The sequence below is a fragment of the Ovis aries genome, unplaced genomic scaffold (assembly GCF_016772045.2).
Source record: "Ovis aries strain OAR_USU_Benz2616 breed Rambouillet unplaced genomic scaffold, ARS-UI_Ramb_v3.0 scaffold_85, whole genome shotgun sequence".
In the NCBI taxonomy this organism is placed as follows: Eukaryota; Metazoa; Chordata; class Mammalia; order Artiodactyla; family Bovidae; genus Ovis; species Ovis aries.
Window position 1 is genome coordinate 1,634,563 of NW_024599827.1, and position 25,439 is coordinate 1,660,001.

A 25,439-nucleotide genomic window follows, 5' to 3' on the forward strand; every position below is an offset into this window, starting at 1 on the left:
TCCCTGCAATCTTGATTCCAGCTTGTGCTTCATCCAGCCCGGCATTTTGCATGATGTACTCTGCATATAAGTGAAATAAACAGAGTGACAGTATACAGCCTTGATGTACTCCTTTCCCGATTTGGAACCAGTCTGTTGTTCATGTCCAGTTCTAACCGTTGCTTCTTGACCTGCATACAGATTTCTCAGGAGGCAAGTAAGGTGGTCTGGTATTCCCATCTCTTTCAGAATTTTCCGTACTTTGTTGTGATCCACACAGTCAGAGGCCTTGGCAGAGTCAATAAAGCAGAAGTTGTTTTTCTGGAACTCTCTTGCTTTTTCAATGATCCAGTGGATGTTGGCAATTTGATCTCTGGTTCCTCTGCCTTTTCTAAATCCAGCTTGAACATCTGGAAGTTCAGTTCACGGTTCACGTACTGCTGAAGCCTGGCTTGGAGAATTTTGAGCAGTACTTTGCTAGCGTATGAAATGAGTGCAATTGTGCGGTAGTTTGAGCATTCTTTGGCGTTGCCTTTCTTTGGAATTGGAATGAAAACGGACCTTTTCTAGTCCTGTGGCCACTGCTTAGTTTTCCAAATTTGGCATATTGAGTGCAGCACTTTAACAGCATCATCTTATAGGATTTGAAATAGCTCAACTGAAATTCCATCACCTTCACTAGCTTTGTTCATAGTGATGCTTTCTAAGGCCCACTTGACTTTGCATTCCAGGATGTCTGGCTCTAGGTGATTGATCACACCATTGTGGTTATCTGGGTCATGAAAGGCAACTTGAATGGAGTTGTGGACCGTATGTTAGTGACTCAGTTGTGTCCAACTCTGTGCGACCCCGTGGACTGCAGCCCACCAGGCTCCTCTGTCTATGGGATTTTCCAGGCAAGAATACTGAAGTGCCTTGCCATTTCCTTCTCCAGGGAATCTTCCCGACCTCTGGATCAAACCCAGGTCTCCTGCATTGCAGGCAGGTTCTTTACCACTGAGCCACCAATGAAGCCCCGTGGGCCATATAGTATAGTCTAAAAACACAATTCTTTGGTTCCTGGAATGTTCTTCCTACCCTCTTTTCATGTTTTGGATCTCAAGTAGAAGTTCTTGTGGGAATCTTTTCCAGCTCTTTTTGTCAAGGACACCAATTATAGATTGTTACAGAACCATATGCTTGAATCTATTCAAACAGTGGTAATAAAGGCCCCGCATCTCAGCTCTATAGTTTATAACTAGTAATTTTTGCCTGAAAACAAACTAAGACGTATATGAAGACTTCTTCCTATCTCTTCCTTAAAAACTTAATCGGTTTCTCATTTAAGAAGGGAATTGAGCATGCTGTTAGCCTTCTGTCTGTTCCAGTTAAAATGACTATATAGAGAAATACAGAAGAAATAAACCCATTACAGTGAAGACAAAAAAGGGAGAGAGGTTGGAAGCCAGTGTAGAAAAGGGACAAGGCAGTTGGAAGTGTGTTGATAATGAAGTGAAGTGACTGGAGCCCAGAATCCAGAGGAGGAGGAGCTGTGATGGAGATGGGGGCTGTCCTTCCTGGCTGAGCCCCAGCATGGCTCTAGGTTGAGAGGTGGTGGTGAGCAAGGTGAAATGAGAAGGTCATCCCCTCAACTAGCTCTTGTATGCTGACCATTGTACACCACCACCACCCCCCCGCCCCTGCCCGCCTCCGCAATAGCTGATAGACTCCTCTTTACATAAACTAGACAAACCACCTGGGGAGAACTAGGATGCTGGCTTATCTTAGGGAATTCAGGGTAATGGCATTGAAAGGGGGTGGAGGAGGTGTGGTATCTGACCTAAAGGCTGCTTTCCCACTCTCAGGTAAGGTGTCAGTCAACGAGCCTCCCACATACACAGCTCCCCACCCACCTCTCCATTTTGGAGAAGGTTTTAGCTGGAAAGCAGTCCTACTTACACAACAGCAAAGAAAACACACCAGCTACTGGAATGGTCACTGGAGATAATCATTAAACTTTTGACGTATAAGGAAAGTCAGAATATGAATGATAAAGACCAAGAACAGCTGGTCTTCGAGGAAGTAGGTAGTTCAGGGAACAGAAAGGAACTTTTAAAACTTGGAGACTGAGAACATTTTTCGCATCCTTAAAAATGAGACATGGTACTGTGAAGTTAAAAAAAATAATACTCAAGAAGCAAGAATTCTTAGAAATTTAACTGTATGATTGCTGGGGGAAAAATAGAAGGGCTGGAACACTTGAAATCTTGTGAAATACAGAGGAAAATAGCAGAGATAAAAAATGAAGTGGTATAAAAAATAAATAGCTAATGTTTACTATTTGTGTGTATTTTAACTGATACTAATCCTCACCAGAGCATTATGAAAAAGATACTGTTGTTCACATCTCTTAACAGAGAGGAGCACAATGATAACTTGTTTAAAGTCATGTAGCTAGCAAGTGATAGAACAGATTCAAACTCAAGGGATCTCTTCTTGAGTCCAGACAAATTAAGAGGGCTCCCACCTGACTGGTCTGAGAGTCTAACACTGAAAGCAGTCAGAAGCCCAGAAATGGTGTGTTATGGTAGACAGCTCTTGTGTTTCTTCAGCTTGTTTTCCCATCTTTAAAACGCAGGTAGCAGCACCTCCCTTCCTTGTGAGAGGATTAAATGAATTGGCGTCTGTCACATGATAGAGACTCAACAAATGCTAATTTTCCCTCCTCTTTTTATTCATCCCCCTACCCCTGACTATAAGAGACTTAAGGTTTTTCTTAATTCCGTGCACTCATCACTAAATGGCACGTATCGTTAAGTGAGTATTACGAGGGTGATACAGATGGTTGGCTTGAAAGGTTTTGGAAAAATGTTTGAAAACAGTGTAATCCTGAAAAACAGCAACCTTCACTTTTGTACCTGAGTTGTAAGGGAGTCGCTCAGTCATGTCTGACTTTTTGTGAGCCGATGGACTGTAGCCCACCAGGCTTCTCTGTCCATGGGATTCTCCAGGCAAGAATACTGGAGTGGGTAGCCATTCCCTTCTCCAGGGGATCTTCCCGACCCAGGGATCAAACCCTGGTGTCCTGCATTGCAGGCAGATTCTTTACCATCTGAGCCACCAGGGAAGGATGGAGGTGAACAGCTTCCAGTGGAAGTAGTTGTAAGGATAATGATCTTATTAGAGGGATGCCAGCATTTGGTTAAAGTGGGAACTTGGGGGATATAACCAGCTAGAATTTGATCTTGGACGGTGATTCTGGCCACCAGAATATAGCAATTGAAAAGCAGAGGGAAGGGACGTGAACTAGAACCTCCTTTCTCACTCACTCTACTGTATAGTGTTCTGAAAGATATTCGTGGGCTTTCCAGTGTTCTAAGTCTTAATTCGTATTGCTAAAATAAAATACTTGTTCTCAATGCCTCATTTCTTTAGCACCCCCAGCTGCTCTGAGTGTAACTGAGCATTGGGCAGTAAGCTCAAGGGTTTCTGAGGAACCGCAGAGGAACTAAAATGAATATGCAGTAGCTTCAGTATAATTCAGCAGGAACTGCCCAGGCCCTGTCTGAGATTCTTATCCTCTACGTGCACTTGTAGGAATCTGACTTATCTAGTAACAGGTAGAATCAGCTCCTGAGGCGATAGGTAAGGTGGTATTCGTTTGGTAGTATTTCGAGAGAAAATTGGACTTATATACTCAAAAGTGCATAGCAATATGGGGCCATTTAAGATATCATTAAACTGTTTTATTCTTCTGAACCCCCGTACTCTAGTCTTTGGTCATAATACTAATTCTGGGATAATAAGGAAAGGTTAAAAGATGCCCAGAATAAGAAGATACCATCATCAGGAAATAAATGGATGTTTTGACATTCAGAGATGTGAACTTAAGCTGTCTGTAAGTTTGCTTAAGTGAAAATTTTTTGATGAAGAAGAGAGAAAGCTGCTATGGAGTGCTAAAAGGCCTTTAAAAATTTGGCTTGAAGACTTAACTTTAGTCTCCTCTATAAATGGAGACTGCCTACCTCTCAGGATTGAGTCAGAATAAAATGAGGTGATGTATGTGCAAATAATCCTGGAAAGTCTGATGTGCTTTTCAAGTTATTTTTCACTTTGCTAATTATCTTTTCAAATATTCCTCAGAGACTTAATTCCAATGGATTGCTTGTCTAAAACCCTCCTGACGGTCTCTGCAATTTCCACTTGCTTCCCAGATTTCTGTATTCAGATGAAGTTCAAATCGGCCCAGAAACAGTTATGACAACTCTTTATACGGCTAAGAAGTATGCAGTCCCAGCCTTGGAAGCGCATTGTGTGGAATTTCTCACCAAACATCTCAGGGCAGATAATGCCTTTATGTTACTTACGCAGGTAAGTTGATATAGCTAAGGTATGTATCTTTTAACTTTAAAAATTGGGTTTAACTGTATATGAATATTTAATATTTCCTGGAGAATTAGTCCAAGATCATTATTTTTAAAGCGTATGAAATCTTCTGATTTCATTGAGAGAAATATATCAGGTTCATGTGATTTTAGAATAGAAAAACAAATTAGAGTTAATGTATCTTTGTAGGTGAAGAAACTAAAGAAAGTGTTAGTCACTCAGTTGTGTCCGACTCTTTGAGACCCCACAGACTGTAGCCCATTGGGCTCCTCTGTCCGTGGAATTCTCCAGGCAAGGACTCCAGGCAAGGATACTGGAGTGCGTTGCCATTCCCTTCTGCAGGGGATCTTCCTGACCCCAAGGATCAAACACAGGTTTCCTGCATTGCAGGCATCACAGGCAGGTTCTTTACCGTCTGAGCCAAACCTTATGTAAATAAGGTGTTTCATCTCTGTAAAGTTACATAGCTGTTTAGGATTGGAGTTGAGAGTTGTGTCCAGCGTTGTTTATGCTGTGATTGAGAGTATGAAGCTTTCTGGACCTTAGTGCTCTGTTTTTGTTGGGTCCGAAATTAACATTGATTATTTCAAGTCCAGAGCAGTTGTAAGATTTACTGTATTCTGTCAGCTTGGTGACCCACTTCTGAAGGGTTTAGAATTTATTTTTATTTTTGAACATCAAAAACATTTTGTATTGGGGTATAGCCAGTTAACAGTGTTGTGATACTTTCAGGTGAGCAGTGAAGGGGCTCAGCTGTAGATATACATGTATGCATCCTCCCTCAAACTCCCCTCCCATCCACACTGGCACATAACATTAAGCAGAGTTCCATGTGCTATATAATAGGTTTTTGTTGGTTATCCATTTATAGCAGTGTGTACATGACTTTTCCAGAGTCCTTAATTGTACCTTCCCCCAGGCAACCATGAGTTCATTTTCTAAATCTTTCTGTGAGTCTCTTTCTGTTTTGAAAGTAAGTTCATTTGTATAATTTCTTTTTTTTTTTTTGTATCATTTCTTTTTTGATTCTGCATGTAAGGGATGTCATATGATATTTTGGAGGAGTTAAAATTTAAGAATTTTCTTTCTTTGATACTTAACGAAAGTTTTCAACGTGTATACTATAAATACAGAAAAGTGCACATGTCGTAATATGTATAGCCTGAATGTTTACATACTGAACACATTTATGGAACAATTAACCAGTCCTCAACATACACTATTTAGCACTTGTTAAATGCCTATAATCTGAGCTTCATACTTGAGATATAAGTAAATTGATTTTTTTCTTCTTAGACAATGTAATGATACCCTTTTACGAATTGTTTAAAAAAATCCTAAGCTAGTCTGTAACTCAGTGCCAGGGAGTGAATTCTTACGTGTTGAAATTTTAATCCCCAGGACCCTCAAAATGTGACCTTACTTGGAGATAGGGTCTTTACAAAGGTGAGAGAGTAAAATGAGAGGGGGGGAAATGTCTAAGCTGATAATATGTAATCCTGCTGAATACTAGTAGTGGAAATAATCATGGATATTCCTTAGCTTAACCCTCTCATTTTCCAGATGAAAAAACTAAAACCTGACTAGTTAACTCCCTGCCCAAAGTCTCACAGCAGGCTGGGTGGAGTCAGACTTGTTTGCCATTGTGCGTGCGCTCTGTCACGTCACAAGTGATTGATGATAGGTCTTTTTGTAAATCTTTGGTCATTGAGTATTTATAGTTACAGAAGAAAGAACATGCTGATGTCACCTCTTCTTGGACGTAATCACAGAACTCCATGTCTGTGTGTATTGTACACCAGACACAGGCTAATCCATTTGTATATATTATCACATTTACTCCTTCTTTAAGCTGTGATGTTATTTATTGTTATTATCATCCCCCTTTCAAAGATGAAATAGAAGCTTAAAGAGGTAAATATCTAACGTAATGTAAGATAGCAAGTGGTAAAAGGTCTCAAACCAATAGAGTATGGTGATATTGATAATAACTGCAAAATGTATTGAGTGACTCAGTATATGCCAGATCCCATTCTAAATACTTTGTATGCATTAATTCATTTAATCTTTACAATAACTTTAGGAGTTGTAGCTATCCTCAGTGAAGATTTTCTTATCCAATTTTTATATAGAAGCACAGAGAGGTGAAATAACTCAATAAAGATTATATAACTAACAAGTGATATTTGTTGTTCAGTTGCTAAGTCATGTCCAACTCTTTTACAACCCCATGGAGTGAAGCCCTCCAGGCTCCTCTGTCCATGGGATTTCCCAGGCAAAAATACTGGAGTGGGTTGCCATTTCCTTCTCCAGAGTATCTTCCTGACCGGGGAATCAAACCTGCATCTCCTGCATTGGCAGGTGGATTCTTTACCACTTGAACTTGTGATGAAAATCTAATAAAGAAGTTGATACTCATGATTCTTTGTTGTCTGAAGAATTTTATTGTGTGTGAAGAGGGTCACTTAACTACATTATTTTTTTAAATTCAGTCATAAAATTTAGAAACCAGTAGGACTTTCCTAGCTCTCCAGTGGTTAAGACTCTGAGCTTCCACTGCAGGGGGCTTGGGTCAGATAGATCTCTGGTTGGGAAACTAGGATCCCACGTGCTACACGATGTGGCCAAAAAAAGAAAAATTAGAAGCCAATAAATTAAACGTTGACAATGAAAATCCACTTTCTAGTTCAGTAAGCCAAAGTCAGCTGTGTACTTTTGCTCAACATGTATCTTACTTTCTTCTGCTTACCATTAAGTTTCTGGGATTCATTCCTGTTGTTCTAGATCTACACACAGCAAAATGGGCCTGAAAATCTGCATTTCTAACAGACTTTCAGATGATGCTGGTGCTTCTAAACCACATTTTGAGTAGCAAGGCTTAACATATGTCACTGAGGAAAAAAAGGAACTTTCCAGTGCTTTGTTGGTCTTAGAACTCAACATTACTCCAGATTTTTCTTTGGTGGGGTCATGTGAATTAGCCCATGAATTGTCATGTGAATGTCTTGTTCCTGCCAAGTGAATCATTTGAACTGAGAATGTTCATTTACTTGACAGGACCTATGCCAGCATCCCTCTAAAAGAACCAGTGTGCTGTCCCAGCGTGGATTACAGAGGGAAAACACTCTGGGGCAATACAGTCATTAAAAATAGTGCCGCACTCAAATTTAGAGAAAATTAATTTTACTCCTAAGTAGCAGCGGTAGATTCCTAGGCAAATATGATATCGTATTGAATGACTGAAAATATTCCTACTCTGAATAAAGTAACTTTTACCAAAAATTATTTTTCCTAAAAGTAAAAATTCATTTTTCTGCTTAAATACTAACTCAACTATAAACACTGAGTTGGCCAGCTAGAATATCTGCTAACATTAGAATTTTACTTACTTTTAAACTTGTTTTTTGAATTATAATGTACAGCCTGATAAAACGCATATTATAAGTTTGACTTCTGACTTTTTAAAGCTCAGCTTTGCTGAAATCATATAGCAGTTGACTCTCAACCAACATGGCTTTGAACTTAGTGGGTCCACTTATACATGTAATTTTTTCAGTAGTAAATAGATGATTTGTGGTTGATTAAATCCGCGGATATGGAAGGACCTCAGATGCAAAGGTCCAACTGTAAGTTCTGTGTGCATTTCAACTGCACAGAGGTCAGTGCCCCCAACCTGCAAGTTGTTCAGGGGTCAGCTGTATACTCTTTTGCTCAACATATACAGTACTTCCTTATGCTTACCATTAGGGATTCATTCCTCTTGCTGTGTGTAGTTGTAGATTGTTCGTTCTCATTGTATAATATTCTATCATGTGAATTTGCTAATTTGCTTTTCTGTTGTTAGGTTTTTGCTTAGGTTCCCAGAACTTTAATGCTCTAAAATTTTTGTGCTTTATTTTCTTCCCCCCAGTCAAACAGGAAATGGGGGGAAAATCTGTTTGTACTGGTATGCTTGACAATTGATGTTATCATTTAGTGAAAAGATCCTAAGACTTGGATTTAAGGGCTGGCTTCTCCTGTGGCTCACCTGGTTAAGAATCCGCCTGCAATGCGGGTGACCTGGATTCGATCCCTGGGTTGGGAAGATCCCCTGGAGAAGGGAAGGCTACCCACTGCAGTATTCTGGCCTGGAGAATTCCATGGACTGTATAGTCCATGGGGTTGCAAAGAGTCAGGCACAGCTGAGCGATTTTTACTTTCACTTTGGAACATACCTGGCTAGAGTCAGTGCACCTCTCTGAGCCTCTTTTTTTCTCATGTGTATAATGGGAAGATGTCTGCCTTATCTACCCTAGAGTGCTTCATTAAGGATCAAAATATGTAATATATATGCATATAAAAATAACAATTGTTAATGGTAATTGAATTAATTGTTATCTTTTGGACATTTGTGCTTTTCTCTTTTATTTCTGATTGTGGATTGAAAAGTTAAGCATATTATAATTGTATTTTAAGTATGAGTTTTTATATAGTTGTCAGTTATAACTGTTTACAGTATTACCTTTGAATATGGACAGCCTGAAGTTGGAATAACTGTGAAAATAACTATCTTTTTATATGTTCAGGCTCGTTTATTTGATGAACCTCAGCTTGCTAGTCTTTGTCTAGACACAATAGACAAAAACACAATGGATGCAATAAGTGCAGAAGGGTTTACTGATATTGACATAGGTAAGTTCACTGTGAATTAAAATGTTAACCTTTTGAGTACGGTAATGCGTTACTAGTGAGCCTTGTTGGCAGAGGAGCTGTTTTTAAATCAGTGGTTTTTCCAAGTGATTTTAAGTTTGCCTCTTTAAGAGTTTTGCTTTCTTTATTTTGCTGAAATAGTCCTAAAAGTCGTAACTACCTCATTGCCTTTTAAAAGAGATCAGATCAAACAAATGCTCACCATATGCATAGTATTATATCAGGGCCCTATAAGAAATACAAAGAAGGGTAAGATTTGATTCTTTTTTTCTTTAGGAAACTGTCATCTATTTGGAGAATCAGGGAAGAAATATGTGAAAATTAATATTAAGACATTACATAGAAAAGATGACATATGGCAGAATGTCTTTTCGCCTTTTCGGAACTAGATACATAGAAAATAATTACTACACAAATCCAAAATGTGGAGAGAGCTCCTCATAATGGGATGTTAGGAGAATCTTGGCACAGGAAGTTCTGACATGGGCCTTAGGGAATGGATAGTATTTGGGTAATGAAGAGGGGAGGGCATTAGAGGCAGGTAGAACCACATGAAGAAAGCGTGTGTAGAGGATGGGCAGTGCAGGGCAAGTGAAATCCAGGGTGTGGGGGCCATGCAGTCATAGGCTCAGGAGTTTGAATTTTGTCATGTAGGGTAGCAGAAAGAGCGGATCCAGCCTATAACTCTAAATATCATCATCATCTAATAAGCCCAAAATATCTTTTATCTTATTCTGGGCTCCAAATTTTGTGCAGCCAACTATTTACTTGACATCTTCGTTTGGAGATTTTATAGGCATTTCCAATAGCACAGCTGAAAGAAAGCCACTGGTTGTCCCATACTCCCCATTATCTTTTTTGTTCCTCTCCAGTTTTTTTTTTTTTTTTTTTTGCTCTTCCTTAATGGCGCCACCATGCGTAACTAAAAACCTAGAAGTCATTTTTAACTACTCCCTTTCATACTCCACATTCAGTTTATCAGCATATGTTCTCTGCTCTCCAGTCAAAATGTATGCTGGAGAAATTCCTGGTGATCCAGTGGCTAGGAGTTGGTGTTTTCATTGCTGGGCCCATGTTCGGTCCCTGGTCGGAGAACTAAAATATGACAAGCTGTATGGTGCAGCTCACACCCCACCACACCACCCCCCTAAAAAATAGTATCCCTAGTTCTGACCATGTCTTACTTTGTCTGTTGCTCCCATCTGGTCTAAATCACTGTTCTCATTCACCTGGATAAGCTCTGTGCTCTCCTGTTGTCTCCCTGCTGCCACTCACTCTTTTTTTTTTTACTTTATTTTTATTTTTTATTGGAGTATGATTGCTTTACAATGTTGTATTGGTTTCTACCATATGACATTGTGAATCAGCTATCAGTGTGTGTGTGTGTGTGTGTCTTCCCTCTTGTGCCTCTCTCCCACCCCCCACTCCTCCATCCCACCCCTTTAGGTCATCACAGAGCACCTAGCTGTGCTCCCTGTGCGATACAGCATCTTCCCACTGGCTATCTGTTTTGCGTATGATAAGGTGTATGTTTCAATGCTACTTTTTGTATCCATCCCACCCTCTCCTTCCCCTATTGTGTCCACAATTCCAGTCTCTACATCTGTCTGATTCCCGCCCTGAAGATAGGTTCATCAATACCATTTTTCTACAGTCCATATATATACATTAATGTGTGAATATTTATTTTTCTCCTTCTGACATTTCACTCTGTATAACAGGCTCTAGGTTCATCTACCTCAGATCAGCTGACTCAAGTTTCTTCCTTTTTATAGCTGAGCAGTATTCCATTGTATATGTATACTGCAACTTCTTTATCCATTCATCTGTCACTGGACATCTAGGTTGCATCCGTGTCCTGGCTGTTATAAATAGTGCTGCAGTGAACATTGGGGTACAGGAGTATTTCTGAATTATGGTTTTCTTATGGTATATGTCCAGTAGTGGGATTGCTGGGTCATGTTGTTCAGTCGCTCAGTTGTGTCCAACTGTGACCCCATGAACTGCAGCACACTAGGCTTCCTGTCCTTCACTGTCTCCTGGAGTTTGCTCAGACTCATGTCCATTGAGTCAGTGATGCCATCCAACCATCTCATCCTCTGTCACCCACTTCTCCTCCTGCCCTGTCTCTCCCAGCATCAGGGTCTTTTCCAGTGAGTTGGCTCTTCACATCAAGTGGCCAAAGTATTGGAGCTTCAGCATCAGTTCTTCCAGGATTGAATATTCAGGGTTGATTTTCTTTAGGATTGACTGGTTTGATCTCCTTGCTAGTCAAGGAACTTTTTAGAGCCTTCTCCAGCTGGGTCATAGGGTAGTTTTATTCCTAGTTTTTAAAGGAATCTCCACACTGTTCTCCATAGTGGCTGTATCAATTTACATTCCCACCAACAAGGCAAGAGTGTTCCCTTTTCTCCACACCCTCTCCAGCATTTATTGTTTGTAGATTTTTTGATGATGGTCATTTTGACTGGTGTGAGATGATACCTCATTGTGGTTTTGATTTGCATTTGTCTAATAATGAGCAATTTTGAGCATCTTTTTGTGTGTTTGTTGGCCATCTGTATGTCTTTGGGGAAATGTCTGTTGAGGTCTTCTGCCCATTTTTTGATTGAGTTGTTTGTGTTTCTGATAATGAGCTGCAAGAGCTGCTTAAGTTTTGGGGATTAATCCTCTGTCTGTTGCTTCATTTGCAGTTATTTTCTCCCATTCTGAGGGTTGTCTTCTCATCTTTCCACTCACTCCTGCTTTCATCCTCTCCATTTTCTACATAGCAGCAAATTGTATCACCTCCTTGGCTTCCAGTGTCTTCCCATTGCCATTAGAGTAAGATTCAAATCGCTTACAAAGCTTACAAGATCCTACATGATTAGGCCTTTTATTAGGGTAGGCTACGCTTGGCCATGGTGTTGATAACAGATATACCCCAAAATGCAAGCTCAACATATTTGCACAGATAAACTCCAACACAAAGAAATTGATTTCACACTCAGACAGCAGTCCGAGGCAGTATCCCTGGCTGGTGATTAGCTTTCTGCTACTTCCTATGGCTGAGTTATTATCTGTACCTTGCTGACAGATGGGAAAACACCAACGTTTTATGAGCTTTGGCCTTGAAATGGCACCCTTGTTTTGGCTCTTACTTCACTGGACAGAATTCAGTCACCAGACCCCTCCTCACTTCGGGGAAGCGAGGAGATGCAGATGATCCACATCCCAGGAAGAAGAGAAAACAGAAGTTTTGTGAAGAGCTGGCAGTCACTACTTAACTCTCTCTCTCTCACCTGTCCCCTGCCATTCTGTTTCTCATTCGCTGTGTTCCATATACACTGGCCAGTTATTTTTATTTTTTGAGCCTTTGTATTTGCTGTTCCTTTTGATTGGAATCCTTTTCCCCACGCTAAATCTTTGTATTATTGTTGTTCAGTCACTCAGTCGTGTCTTACTCTGCAACCCCATGGACTGCAGCATGCCGGGCTTCCCTGTCCTTCACTATTTCCCAAAGTTTGTTCAGACTCTTGTCCATTCAGTAAGTGATGCCATCCAACCATCTCATCCTCTGTTGCCCCCTTCTCCTCATGCCCTCAATTTTTCCCAGCATTAGGGTCTTTCCAATGAGTTGGCTCTTCACAGCAGATGACTGAGTATTGGAGCTTCTTTATATGGCTCGCTCTTTCTAATCATTCAGATCTTAGGTTAAAGGAGACCTGAGATGTGCCATCTCGCACCTACTTAAAGTAGATACCACATTCCCCTAAACAATCCCTGTTCCATTACTCAGATTTCTTTTTCTCTTAATATGTATCACTCTCTGACTATCTTGTCTGGGGCTTTGTTTATGTATATGTTGATTGTCGACCTTCCCCTTCTAGATTGTAAACTTCTTAAACTCTAAACTCCTTTGTCTTGTTTACCACTGTACCTCCAACACTGAAAGCAGTAGAACATAATACGTGTTCAGTTAATATTTGTTAGACTGATTGGCTGCGTCTAGAATGTTGCCGTTCCTTCCCATCTTGGCTGGTTCTTACTCAGTCTTCATGTCTTGGCTCAGATTATAACTCTGCAGAGACTCCTTTCTTAAAAGCTGCTACCCTCCCCCTTCCATGAAATTTAATATATTCCTGTTTACAGTAACATCTCTGTCTTGGTTTCCCTGTCTCTTGCATATTATCATGGGAGGGATTTATACTCTTCTACATTATCCTGACGGGGAGGCACTACATTAGGTTCCTCCCCAGCACCTGCACATTGTGTGCTCTTGAGTTTTTGTTGAGTTACTGGATGTTTGAGAGCCCTGAGCACTCCACCCATTGGCAAGGAAGCATGACTCAATCCCAGTTTCTTTCCTTTGAAGGGGCGTCAGGTGCTCCACTTCAGTCCACTCTCACGTGAAATGATGCTGCCAGCGTCAGGGTGACTCACTCCAAGAAGCTGTTTTGTAAATAGCTTCTACATTAGTCATGCCATTGGGTCCTAAAAGTCTTGAAGTAGGCTCCTTGCACAGGATGAAAACCCCATAAATATTTGTTGATTGAATTTGACTTGCAGTGGTTTATATTAAACCCAGTATTGTATTATGTATATAAATATAATCTTATGTGCTTTCATGATCTTTATTAGGCTCTCAGCTGTCATTTCTTATTATAACACATCTGTCAATAGAAAACCTATGCGTTCTCACCTCATAGTCTAGTTTGTCTCACGTGTACTTGTTAAGACTTGGGAATGAAAGAGCAGTCTAGGAGCTGAGAGGAAGCAAGCCCTGGCTTCAGGAGCTTTTTTTCAACAGCTGTTTTACATTCTGGGGGTGCTTTTTCTCCTTTGGCATTTGAATATGTGCTCTAGAGGAATATGCTTACCTTTTTACAAGTAGTGAGATACTGTTTCTCTCGCAGCATTCTGTCAAAGGAAAAAGATAATACCTCCTTTGGTTGAACAGAATCAGTTTACATTATGCCAGGGGCAGTATAATGTGTCTTTTTTTCCCCAAGTCTTTAAGTTTCTGTGTTTATCTTTACTGCAGTTACTAGCATACAAGGTAGAAACATGTATGTTGAAAGTTGTCTGTTTTTCTATCGAATGATTAAATATTATGGTAATGATGTTTTCCTAATTCTACAACTGTTGAGGTATATTGATTTAATTGATTTACATTCATTTTCTGGGTTTTCCTGGGGCCTTAGTTTATACACATCTGCTCAGCTGTTAGAGAAGAAAAACGCTTGAGTTTTTAAAAATCAAAGGGTTATGCTTAACCTTTTCATTTTTAACATACTGTTGAGCCCCTTCTCTGTTCTAGGGACTGTGACGTCTTTGCTGGAATGATACCTGTGTTTGTTGTTAAATCAATATTTGGTTCTGGTATGAATGTATAGGCCACTGCAGAATAAAATTTTGTTTTTAACAAATTTTTCTGAGGTGTGTGTTTCTGGGCAATTTAATTGTATTTTAATGTTTTCATTGATTTCTGCAATATAGTATCCTTGTTTTTATTTAAACTTAAAATACAGTTGTTAGATATTTTATAATAGTGCCTACTATATTGAGGGTCTTTAGAAAATAAGGTTCTCTAAGAAATTTTTCTGTATATCTTGAACAATTTTTTTTTTTTAAAGAAATAAGACTTTCATTTTGGCCATTTGAGAAAGATACCTAAAAAAATGTTTTATTTTGCTTGTTCTTGTTAAACAATACATATTGACTATAATTTAGGATTCTTGTGGTTATTTGTACTCATTATGATCAGTATCAGTTACTGTAAACTGAAACCGCCAGGTCTCTGAAGTTTTTTTAACATCTCTTTCTCTTTGTGTAAAAGACTCCGCACTGTCCTTTTCACGTACTTCTGTCTACTTTTCAGAGTTTTCCTCTCTTCTTGTCCCTGTTAGATTGCAGCATGTCATCTCATGTTAATAAGTTAACCTCTAAAGCCCTTTTCTCTGAACTTACCGCTTCTGGTCTACTGTAGCTTAAAAATAACTCAGCGTATTTTAATTTTGCCCATGATAAGAGGAAAAGGATTCTGAGTGAGGGCCTGAGTTACGGTCATGACATTTATACTCAGATGTCAAATAGGGCTTCAAACTGAAGTCCAAAATTAAACTTCAGCCTCTCACCACTTCCTCTCCCCACCCCACTTCTGCATAGTTGCTCTCATCTCAGTTGGTGCCACTGTCAGCCCACCATTGCTTACCATTAACCTGAGAGTTACCCTGGACTTAGGCTTCCTGTCACCCCTTTATCCAATCTGTTAGGATGTCTCCTGTCTCCTGTCAGAATATACCCTGAATCCTATCATTTTTCACCACTTCTGCCTGGTCCAAGCCACCATCACCTCTCACCTGGAACCCCAAAAGAACCTCCCTACTGATAGTGTTTCCACTCTTGCCTCTGTTACCATCTCTTCTTATCACAGCTTCCAGGGTGGTCCTTGTAGAGCATAAAATGTCACAGCCCAGTACCCTCCAGAGGTTCCCTTTTTCATTCAAAAGCCAAATGATCTGCAGGATGCCTTATGAATGCATCGTGCTTCCCCCGTGTTACAGCTTCCTCACCTCCTACTTTCCCTTCTTGCTCAGTCACTCACTTCCCACCACACTGGCTTCCTGGTTCTTCCTCAGACACGCCAGGCACACCCTCATAAGAGACCCTTCACACTGGCTGGTCCTGGAGTGCTGCTCCTCTCGAGATGTCTATCTGGCTTACCAACCCTGACCCAAAGCCTCCTTCAGATCTTAGCTCAAATGAGGCCGATCCAAACTATCCTGTTTTAAGCTACATTTCTGATTATTCCACTTACCCTGCTATTTTTTCCTGCATTTATTATGTGACACATTATAAGTTACTTATGTTTATTTAATGTTTCCCCCATTAGAACGTAAGCTCCATGAAGGAAAGAATTTTTAAACCTTTTTGTTTAATGATGTATCCTTGGAGTCTAAAATAGTACCTGACACATTGTGAGTGATTAATCAGAAATATTTGCTGAATGATTTAATTAACTGTAATCTGTAGTTGCATTTGTTCAACTATGAATTCAAATCTATGAATTTGTTCATTACTGATTGGGAGCCTTTTTCTCTGACTTATTATTCTTATCCTGGATATTTGAGTTCGCTTATAAATGGCATGAAATATATAAGGAGATACTGTATGTAGGCTTTCATATATGACAATAAGTTCAGTATTAACCTTATTGTAATTTTTTAAAGAATTCTTTGCAGTTACTTTAATTCTTTAATATTTTTAAATATAGAATCTATAGCTTTTAAGTAACCTATTTTTTATTGAGAGTTGAAATTTTACTATAAGTATATTTGTCAGTATTTTGTTAAATAGCAAAATATTCCTAATTTGACTTATTTTTGTAAATTACTTGTAGACACACTCTGTGCAGTTCTAGAAAGAGACACTCTTAGTATTAGAGAATGTCGACTTTTTGGCGCTGTTGTACGATGGGCAGAAGCAGAATGTCAAAGACAACAATTGCCTATGACCTTTGGAAACAAGCAGAAAGTTCTGGGGAAAGCACTGTCCTTGATCCGCTTCCCACTGATGACCATTGAGGAGTTTGCGGCAGGTAAGGCTATAACTTGTCCAAAATCTACTTGAAACTATTGCAGCGGGCAGTCAGTCTACCTGTGTGAGAGAGAAAAAGAAGCTGTTTATGTGTATATACATTTGTGTGTGTAATTTCCTCCAGTTCTCCTGATAGCCCTTGAAGGTAATATTGTAGGTTATATATTTGTATTTTTTAAATTATGTTTTTTATATCTTTAAAAAATATTATAAATACATAGAAGTTAAACGGTATCTTATAGGTTTAAGATTGGGAGGGGTTAAGCACCTTACCCAGAGTTACAGTGACAGATCTTTCTGACTCGTAGGGTTGATGCTTCTTAGTTCTGTCACCAGTTCTTATTTCCCACATCAACACTGAGTATATTCTGCTTCTAAGTCATGGCCAGATTGATTTAGAAGAAAAAAACTCGTAATTGTTTACAGTTATACTTCTTTATATTCATTGGCCATTTGTATTTTTTTCTTAACATTCATGACTTTAATTCTATTGAGGTATTCAAATTTTTCTTATTATGTTCCAGTGTTCTCCCAAGTTGTTTTTGCTGGTTGGAATAATTTGTTTTTTCTTCCTGTAAATTGTTTATAACATCTACATAGTAAAGTGGATAAATACTGTGAACACACCTATGTGACCACACATACCTCTTTATAATACATTATCATATCCCTCCAGTCTCCATCATGCATGTCTCTCCTAGTCTTTTATCTCCCTCCCAAAGATGACTCTTTCTGGCTTCTATAAATGAGTTTTGTCTGTTTTTAAACTTACTGTAAAGGAAGCCATGCATTCAGCATGTATTCTTTGTGTGTGGCCTCTTTATCCTGACACTATGTCTGTTGGATTCATCTCCGTGGCTGTGTATGGCAAAGCCACACACTGTTTCATTGCTGCATCCTCTGTATGGATGAACCATGGTTTATTTATCCACTTTACTGTTGGACATTTGTGTTGTTTCTGTATGGCACCATTGAGAACATTCTTATACCTGTGGCTTGGTGTCTATATGTGAACATTTCTATTGAGTGGGAGCAGTACAGTTGCAAAGTTGCAGAGTGTACATATGTTAGCATTGGTAGATCCTACCAAACAGTGGCCCAAAGTAGTTGTAACAGTTCACAGCCAAATACCAAACTTAGTCAAGAGTTCATTCCAGTTGCCTCATATCCTCTCCATTCAGTTCAGTTCAGTTCAGTCACTCAGTCCTGTCCGACTCTTTGCGACCCCATGAATCACAGCACGCCAGGCCTCCCTGTCTATCACCAACTCCTGGAGTTCACCCAGACTCATGTGCATCGAGTCAGTGATGCCATCTCATCCTCTGTCTTCCCCTTCTCCTCCTGCCTCCAATCCGTCCCAGCATCAGGGTCTTTTCCAGTGAGTCAACTCTTCACATGAGGTGGCCAAAGTATTGGAGTTTCAGCCTCAGCATCAGTCCTTCCAATGAACACCCAGGACTGATCTCCCTTCAGAATGGACTGGTTGGATGTCCTTGCAGTCCAAGGGACTCTCAAGAGTCTTCTCCAGCACCACAGTTCAAAAGCATCAATTCTTCAGCGCTCAGCTTTCTTCACAGTCCAACTCTCACATCCATACGTGAACACTGGAAAAACTATAGCCTTGACTAGACCTTTGTTGGCAAAGTAATGTCTCTGCTTTTTAATATGCTGTCTAGGTTGGTCATAACTTTCCTTCCAAGGAGTAAGTGTCTTTTAATTTCATGGCTGCAGTCACCATAAGCAGTGATTTTGGAGCCCCCAAAAATAGTCTGACACTGTTTCCACTGTTTCCCCATCTATTTCCCATGAAGTGATGGGACCAGAAGCCATGATCTTCATTTTCTGAATGTTGAGCTTTAAGCCAACTTTTTCGCTCTCCTCTTTCACTTTCATCAAGAGGCTTTTTAGTTCCTCTTTACTTTTTGCCATAAGGGTGGTGTCATCTGCATATCTGAGGTTATTGATATTTCTCCTGGCAATCTTGATTCCAGCCTGTGCTTCTTCCAGCCTAGCATTTCTCAGGATATACTCTGCATAGAAGTTAAATAAGCAGGGTGACAATATACAGCCTTGACATACTCCTTTTCCTATTTGGAACCAGTCTGTTGTTCCATGTCCAGTTCTAACTGTTGCTTCCTGACCTGCATATAGGTTTCTCAGGAGGCAGGTCAGGTGGTCTGGTATTCCCATCTCTTTTAGAATTTTCCACAGTTCCTTGTGATCCACTCAGTCAAAGTCTTTGGCATAGTCAATAAAGCAGAAAGAGATGTTTTTCTGGAACTCTCTTGCTTTTTCCATGATCCAGTGGATGTTGGCAATTTGATCTCTGGTTCCTCTGCCTTTTCTAAAACCAGATTGAACATCTGGAAGTTCACGGTTCACGTATTGTTGAAGCCTGGCTTGGAGAATTTTGACGATTACTTTACTAGCATGTGAGATGAGTGCAATTGTGTGGTAGTTTGAGCATTTTTTGGCATTGCCTTTCTTTGGGATTGGAATGAAAACTGACCTTTTCCAGTCCTGTGGCCACTGCTGAGTTTTCCAAATTTGCTGGCATATTGAGTGCAGCACTTTCACAGCATCATCTTTCAGGATTTGAAATAGCTCAACTGGAATTCCATCACCTCCACTAGCTTTGTTCGATGTATATAATCTGACAGAATACTTGTATCCAGAATATGTTAGACACATATATAATGTGTGTGTATACAGCTAATATCCCCCAGTCTATGAATTGTCTTTTCATTATCTTAATGTTGTCTTTTTATAAATAGAAGATCTTAATTTTAATGAATGAATTTATCAGTCTTTTTGTTTAAGGTCAAGGCTTTTTATGTCTTCCTTAAGAAATTTTACCTGCCTCAAGGTGATAAAAGATATTCTCTTAGGTTTTCTTCTAGGAAGTTTATTGTTTTTCATTTAACTTTTCAGTCTGTAATCCAGTTGGGTTTTTGTTTTTTTGTGTTTTTTCCCCCCACATGTGTGTGGTGTGAGGTTAGGGGTCAAGATTCATTTTTTCCCCATGTGTCTGTATATTAAAAACTATCCTTGCCCCCATGCCCAGCAGTGCTAAAGTGAAAGTATTAGTTGCTCAGTTATGTCTGACTCTTTGCAACCCCATGGACTTTAGCCCTCCAGGTTCCGCTGTCAATGGAATTTTCCAGGCAAGAATGCTGGAGTGGGCTGCCATTTCCTCCTCCAGAGGATCTTCCTGACCCAGGGATCTAACCTACGTCTCCCACATTGCAGGCTGATTCTTCACCGTCTGAGCCAGCAACAATGATAGTGAAAGTGAAACTTGCTCAGTATCCAACTCTTTGTGACCCCATGGACTAATTCTCCAGGCCAGAATACTGGACTGGGGTAGCCTTTCCCTTCTCCAGGGGATCTTCCCAACCCAGAGATCAAACCCAAGTCTCCTGCATTGCAGGTGGATTCTTTACCAGCTGAGCCACAAAGGAAGCCCAAGAATATTGGAGTGGGTAGCCTATCCCTTCTCCAGCGGATATTCCCGACCCAAGAATCAGTCCAGGGTCCCCTGCATTTCAGGCGGATTCTTTACCAACTGAGCTACGGCAGTGCTAACTTTTGTAAATCATCTCACTATATATGAATGAATCTATTTCTGTAATGTTTACTCTGCTGTTGTATTGTTTATACTTGAACCAAATCTGTGGAGTTTTCATTTCTGTAGTTTTAAAGTGAATCTTGAAATCTGATAGTGAAAATCCTCTAGCTTTGTTCTTCTGGATTATCTTGGCTATTCTTGGTCTTAAGTATTTTCATATAAACATTTTAAGCAGCTTGTTAGTTTTCACCCAAAAACAGTCATGGGTTTCTGATTGGAGTTGCATAGAATCCATTAATTGGTGTGGGGATAATTGATATTTTTATGATACTCTGTTTTCTATTCCATAAACTTTAAGTCTTTAAAAATTTCTCTTAGTAGTATTAATATTTTGAGTTTTCTGGTAGCGGTCTTGCATATTTTTTTTTGGTAGGTTTATTCTGTACATATTTGACTTGCTAAATGTTATTACAGTGATTGGTTTTTTTAGTTTTCATGTCCTAATTAATTGTTTTTCAGTAGAAGTGCAGTTGGTTTTCCTGTATTGACTTTGTATCCTATACTGACCTGCTAAATTCACAAATTCTAATAGTTCATTTGTAGTTCATTGTGCATAGTCTACATGTACAGTTATGTGATCTGCAAACAATGATAATTCTGTTCTTCCCTTCTAATCCTTAGACATTTCTTTTTCTTGCCTTACTGTATGACTTAGAAGCTTGAGCATGCTAAGAGGTACAGATAAGTGAATATCTTGTATTATTTCATCTTAGGCAGAAAGTTTTCAGTATTTCCCAACAGAGGAATTTATGCTTGCTGTAAATTTTTTGCAGATAGCCTTTATTGGATTAAGAAAGTTTCCTGCTATTACTACTCTACTAAGAGTTTTATTCATGAATTTTATCAAATGTTTCTCCTCTGTTGAGATAGTGATGCAGTTTTCCCCTTTAATTTTCTTAATATGCATTGTTTGATTTTCCAAGGTAAACCTTTGGATTCCTTACATAGAACAGACTTGGTTGTCATGCATTATTCTTTTTATATATCACTAGATGCTCTTTACCAAATTTAAAAAATATTTTTAGGACTGCTTCATGAGAGAAATTAGTCTATAATTTTCTTTTCTTGTAATGAAATGATCAGATTTTTTATTATCAAGTTTACGCTGGACTCATGCAAAACTTAGGAATATTTTTTTTTTCATTATTTAAGAGTTTATGTAAAATTGGTGCTATTTTTCCTTAATTGTGTAGAGGAACTCATCAGTGAAGCTATCTGGATCTAGTGTTTTCTTTGTGGAAGTATTTTAATTAGAGATTCAATTTCTTGAATAGAGTAGGACTTTTCAGGTTTCCTATTTTTGTAACAGTTTCATCTAGACCTTTAAGTTATTAATGTGAATTTCATAATATCCTTTTATTATCTCTGTGAAATCTAAATTATGTCCCCTATTTCATTTCTGATACTGATTTATTGTACCTTTAATCAGCCTTGCCTAGGAGTTTTATCTATTTTGTTAATTTTTTCCAAGAACTGACGTCTGGCTTTATTAATTTTCTTTATTGTATATATGTTTTCCATTTCACTAATTTCTGCTATTTATTATTTCCTTTAATTTTAATTTTCTGGGGATTATTTACTTAGTCATTATGACTTTTTGAGATATACTCAAAACAGTGGCTTTCAACTTTATTCTTTTCGTGTCTAGTTTTCTGTCTAAACATCCATTTTTTCCCCCAGAAATTTTGATATATTGTATTTTCATTACCATTCAGTACAAATTATTTTCATGGTAATTTTTTTCTTGATCCAAGGGCTATAAATACATAGCTTAATTTTCAAATATTTGGGCATTTTTCTTCCCAACATTAAGACAGAAATTTCTGTTTAAGTGTTTATCCCTTAGCAGCTCCATTCTACTTGGTTTCTTGGTGTCATGGTTTTCTCTTGCTTGCGCGTAGCTTAGGAATTGACCAATACTTCAAGGAGAAGTGATGCACAAGATGTTGATCTTGTTTTTCTATTAAGTATTCTCTTCCAGATCATTGTCTGGCTGCCTTGGTAGCTTTTTGTCTCTTCAGTTGAGTGAGGACTACTATAGTTTCTAGATTGCCCGTTTCTGTGTGACATTAAAGCTCTGTGAAGCAGATCAGCAAATATTCCAAGGGGGAAAGTGATGACAAATATAGGGCATAATCTCAGTTTACTGTCTCAGTTGTTCACTGTTAATGTGAAATAACTGTTTTATGTACTGTTTCATCTGTAATTTCTCCAGGCTAGAATACTGGAGTGGGTAGCCATTCCCTTCTCCAGGGGATCTTCCCGACCCAGGAATCGAAACTGGGTCTCCTGCATTGCAGTCGGATTCTTTACCACCTGAGCCACCAGCGAAACCCATAGTTGTTCTCAAACATAGATTATTCCGTCCTGCAGACTTCTTAATATTTTTATGTAGTCAAATAACATTTCTTCTTTTGCTGTTATGCATGCTATTTTCTGTTGTGCATATTATTCTGTATTATATTTTTCAAAAATGTTTTGGGGAGAATCCCCTTTATATTCTCTATTTTGCTATTGTGTGTTTAACACTTTTTTTTCCTTCTAGAGATTAGGAAGTAATAAATTGTGCATTTAATTTTTTCCCCTTCAATTTTCTTAATTCTTCATTTCATAATAAAAATATTTATTTGCCTTCTCTATTTCAGATATGAATGTTAGTTATGATGTGCCATCCTTTCACCCTTTGACTATTATAGGTAGATTGTACACCCACACAACATGCTACAAAAATACAACTCTCTTAGACTTAACTATAGGTTGTATTGGTTTTAGTGCTCATCCCAGTGTATTCCTGATTACTTTCTTTAGATAGGTATATGGTATGTATCTGAGTGTGTTTTTCATGATCTGAAGACTTCTTTTTTCAACTAAGGAAATTTTATTATACAGGCATTCCTTGGAGATAGTGTGGGTTAGATTTCAGACCACTGCAATAAACTGAATATCACAATAGAGGGAGTCACACAAATTGTTTGGTTTCCAAGTGCATATAAAAGTTATAGTTACACTATATGGTTGTCTATTAAGTGTGCAGTAGTATTATGTCTTAAAAAAACAAATGCATAACTACATTTAAAAAGACTATTGCTAAAGAACACTAGAGCATTTAGCAAGTAATTTTTTGCTGGTGGAGGATCTTACCTTGATGTTAATGGATGCTTACTAAGCAGGGTGGTGGTTGCTGAAGATCAAGGTGGTCTTGGCAATTTCTTAAAATAAGACAACAGTGAAATCTGCCACATTGATTCCTTTCACAGATTGTTTCCTTTCACAAATGATTTCTCTGTAGTAGGCAATGCTGTTGGATAGCATTTTACCCACAGTAGAACTTCTTTCAAAATTGGAGACAACCCTCTCACACTCTGCCATTGCTTTATCAACCACATTTATGTAATACTGTAAATCTTTTGTTGTCATGTCAACAGTCTTCACAGCATCTTCACCAGGAGGAGATTCCTTCTCAAGAAACCTCGTTTCTCATCTGTAGAAGCAGCTCCTTATGTGTTCAGGTTTTACCATGAAAGTGCAGCAGTTTAGTCACATTTTCAGGCTCCACTTCTAATTCTAGTTGTCTTCCTGTTTGTGCCACATCTGCAGTTACTTTCTCCACTGAAGTCTTTGAACCTCTCAATGTTATGCATGAGGGTTGCAATTTACTTCCTCCAAACTTTGTTTGGTTTTGGTATTTTGACCTCTTCCCATGAATCATAAATGTTCTTAGTAGCATTTAAGATGGTGACTCCTTTCCAGATTTTCAATTTACTTTGTCCAGATGCATCAAAGGAATCACTGTCTGTAGCTTTACAAAATGTACTTCTTAAATAATAAGGCTTGAAACTCTACATTCTTTGATCCAAATTTAGCATAAATTTGGGACCCTAGGATTTTCAGAATGGTGAATGAGCCTTAACTTCAGCTGAATGTCACCAGCTGTATTAATCCCTAGCAAGAGAGTCAACCTGTCCTTTGAAGGCAAGCATTGACTTCTCCTCTCTAGCTGTCAAAGTCCTAGATGACATCTTCTTTCAATGGAAGGCTGTTTGTCTACATTGAAAATCTGTTGTTTTGTGTAATCACCTTCATTAATTATCTTAATTAGATCTTCTAAATAACTCATTTCATCTTCTGTGTCAGGTACTTCACCTTGCCCTTCTGTGTCAGGAGGCAACTTCTTTCCTCACACCTCCTGAACTAATCTCTGCTGGCTTTAGATGTTTCTTCTGCAGCCTCCTTATTCCTCTCAGCCTTCACAAAATTGAAGAGAGTTAGGCCTTGCCCTGGATTAGACTCTGGCTTAAGGGACTGTTGTGGCTGGTTTGATCTTCTATCCAAACCACTCAGACTTCTTCCGTATCAGCTATAAGGCTATATCACTTTCTTATTATTTATATGTTTGGTGGAGAAGCACTTAATTTTCTTCAAGAATTTTTCCTTTGCATCCATAGCCTGGCTAATGTTTGGTGCTAGAGATCTAGCTTTTGACATGCCTTCCTCATTCAACTTAATCATTTCTAGCTTTTGATTTAAAGGAGGCATGTGTGACTGTTGCTTTTTCTTGAAACACTTAGGAGGACACTGTATGGTTGTTAATTTGCCTTATTTCATTATTGTGGTATCTCAGGAGGAGATGGGAATGGCTGATCAGTGGAGCATTCAGAACACACACATTTATCCATCAAGTTCACAGTATTATTATGGATGTGGTTCAAAACTATTACAGTAGTAATATCAAAGGTAACTGATCACAGATCATCATAACAAATACAATGAAAAAGTTTGAACTGTTGTAAGAATTACCAAAATGTGACACAGAGGCACAAAGTGAGCAAATGCTGTTGGAAAAATGATGGCAATAGACTTGTTTGGTGCCACAAACCTTTAATTTGTGGAAAAAAATGAAAATGTATCTGCGAAACAAGCGAGATGTGCCAGTACCTTGAATTATTGCATCATCCTATTTTTGTTAGTTCTCAGGAATGCTAGTTACTGTATGTTAATCTCTGCTTTTTATCATCCATTTTAATAACCTTTAACATTTTAATTCTTTTGTCTTACCTCTTGTTATTCTCAGAAAGTTACATGAGTTTTCACCTCCGTCTCTCTTCTGATCTTATACAGTTCTAGTTCTGTTGTTTTTTTCCCCCCTCTAAAATGCATGTTTTTAAGTTTGTAATTGTATTTTTTCTTCTTTACAGTCTCT

General features: G+C 38.7%; 1 protein-coding gene across 7 annotated transcripts in view; it reads left to right on the forward strand.

Annotated features, from left to right (window-relative positions):
* The window catches only part of BTBD1 (BTB domain containing 1), a 47,261-nt gene that overhangs the window by 7,148 nt on the left and 14,674 nt on the right, over positions 1 to 25,439 (forward strand). For 4 of the 7 annotated variants that reach the window (XM_060408764.1, XM_060408766.1, XM_027957101.2 and 1 more), the window contains exons 2-4: positions 4,173 to 4,329; positions 8,910 to 9,015; positions 16,415 to 16,612. In XM_060408764.1, the coding sequence (XP_060264747.1) occupies positions 4,173 to 4,329; positions 8,910 to 9,015; positions 16,415 to 16,612 (461 nt within the window). Of the gene's footprint in view, positions 1 to 4,172; positions 4,330 to 5,745; positions 5,791 to 8,909; positions 9,016 to 16,414; positions 16,613 to 25,439 lie in introns of all 7 variants that reach the window. The other 3 variants (XM_060408763.1, XM_060408765.1, XM_042242645.1) reach the window with 1 other exon arrangement.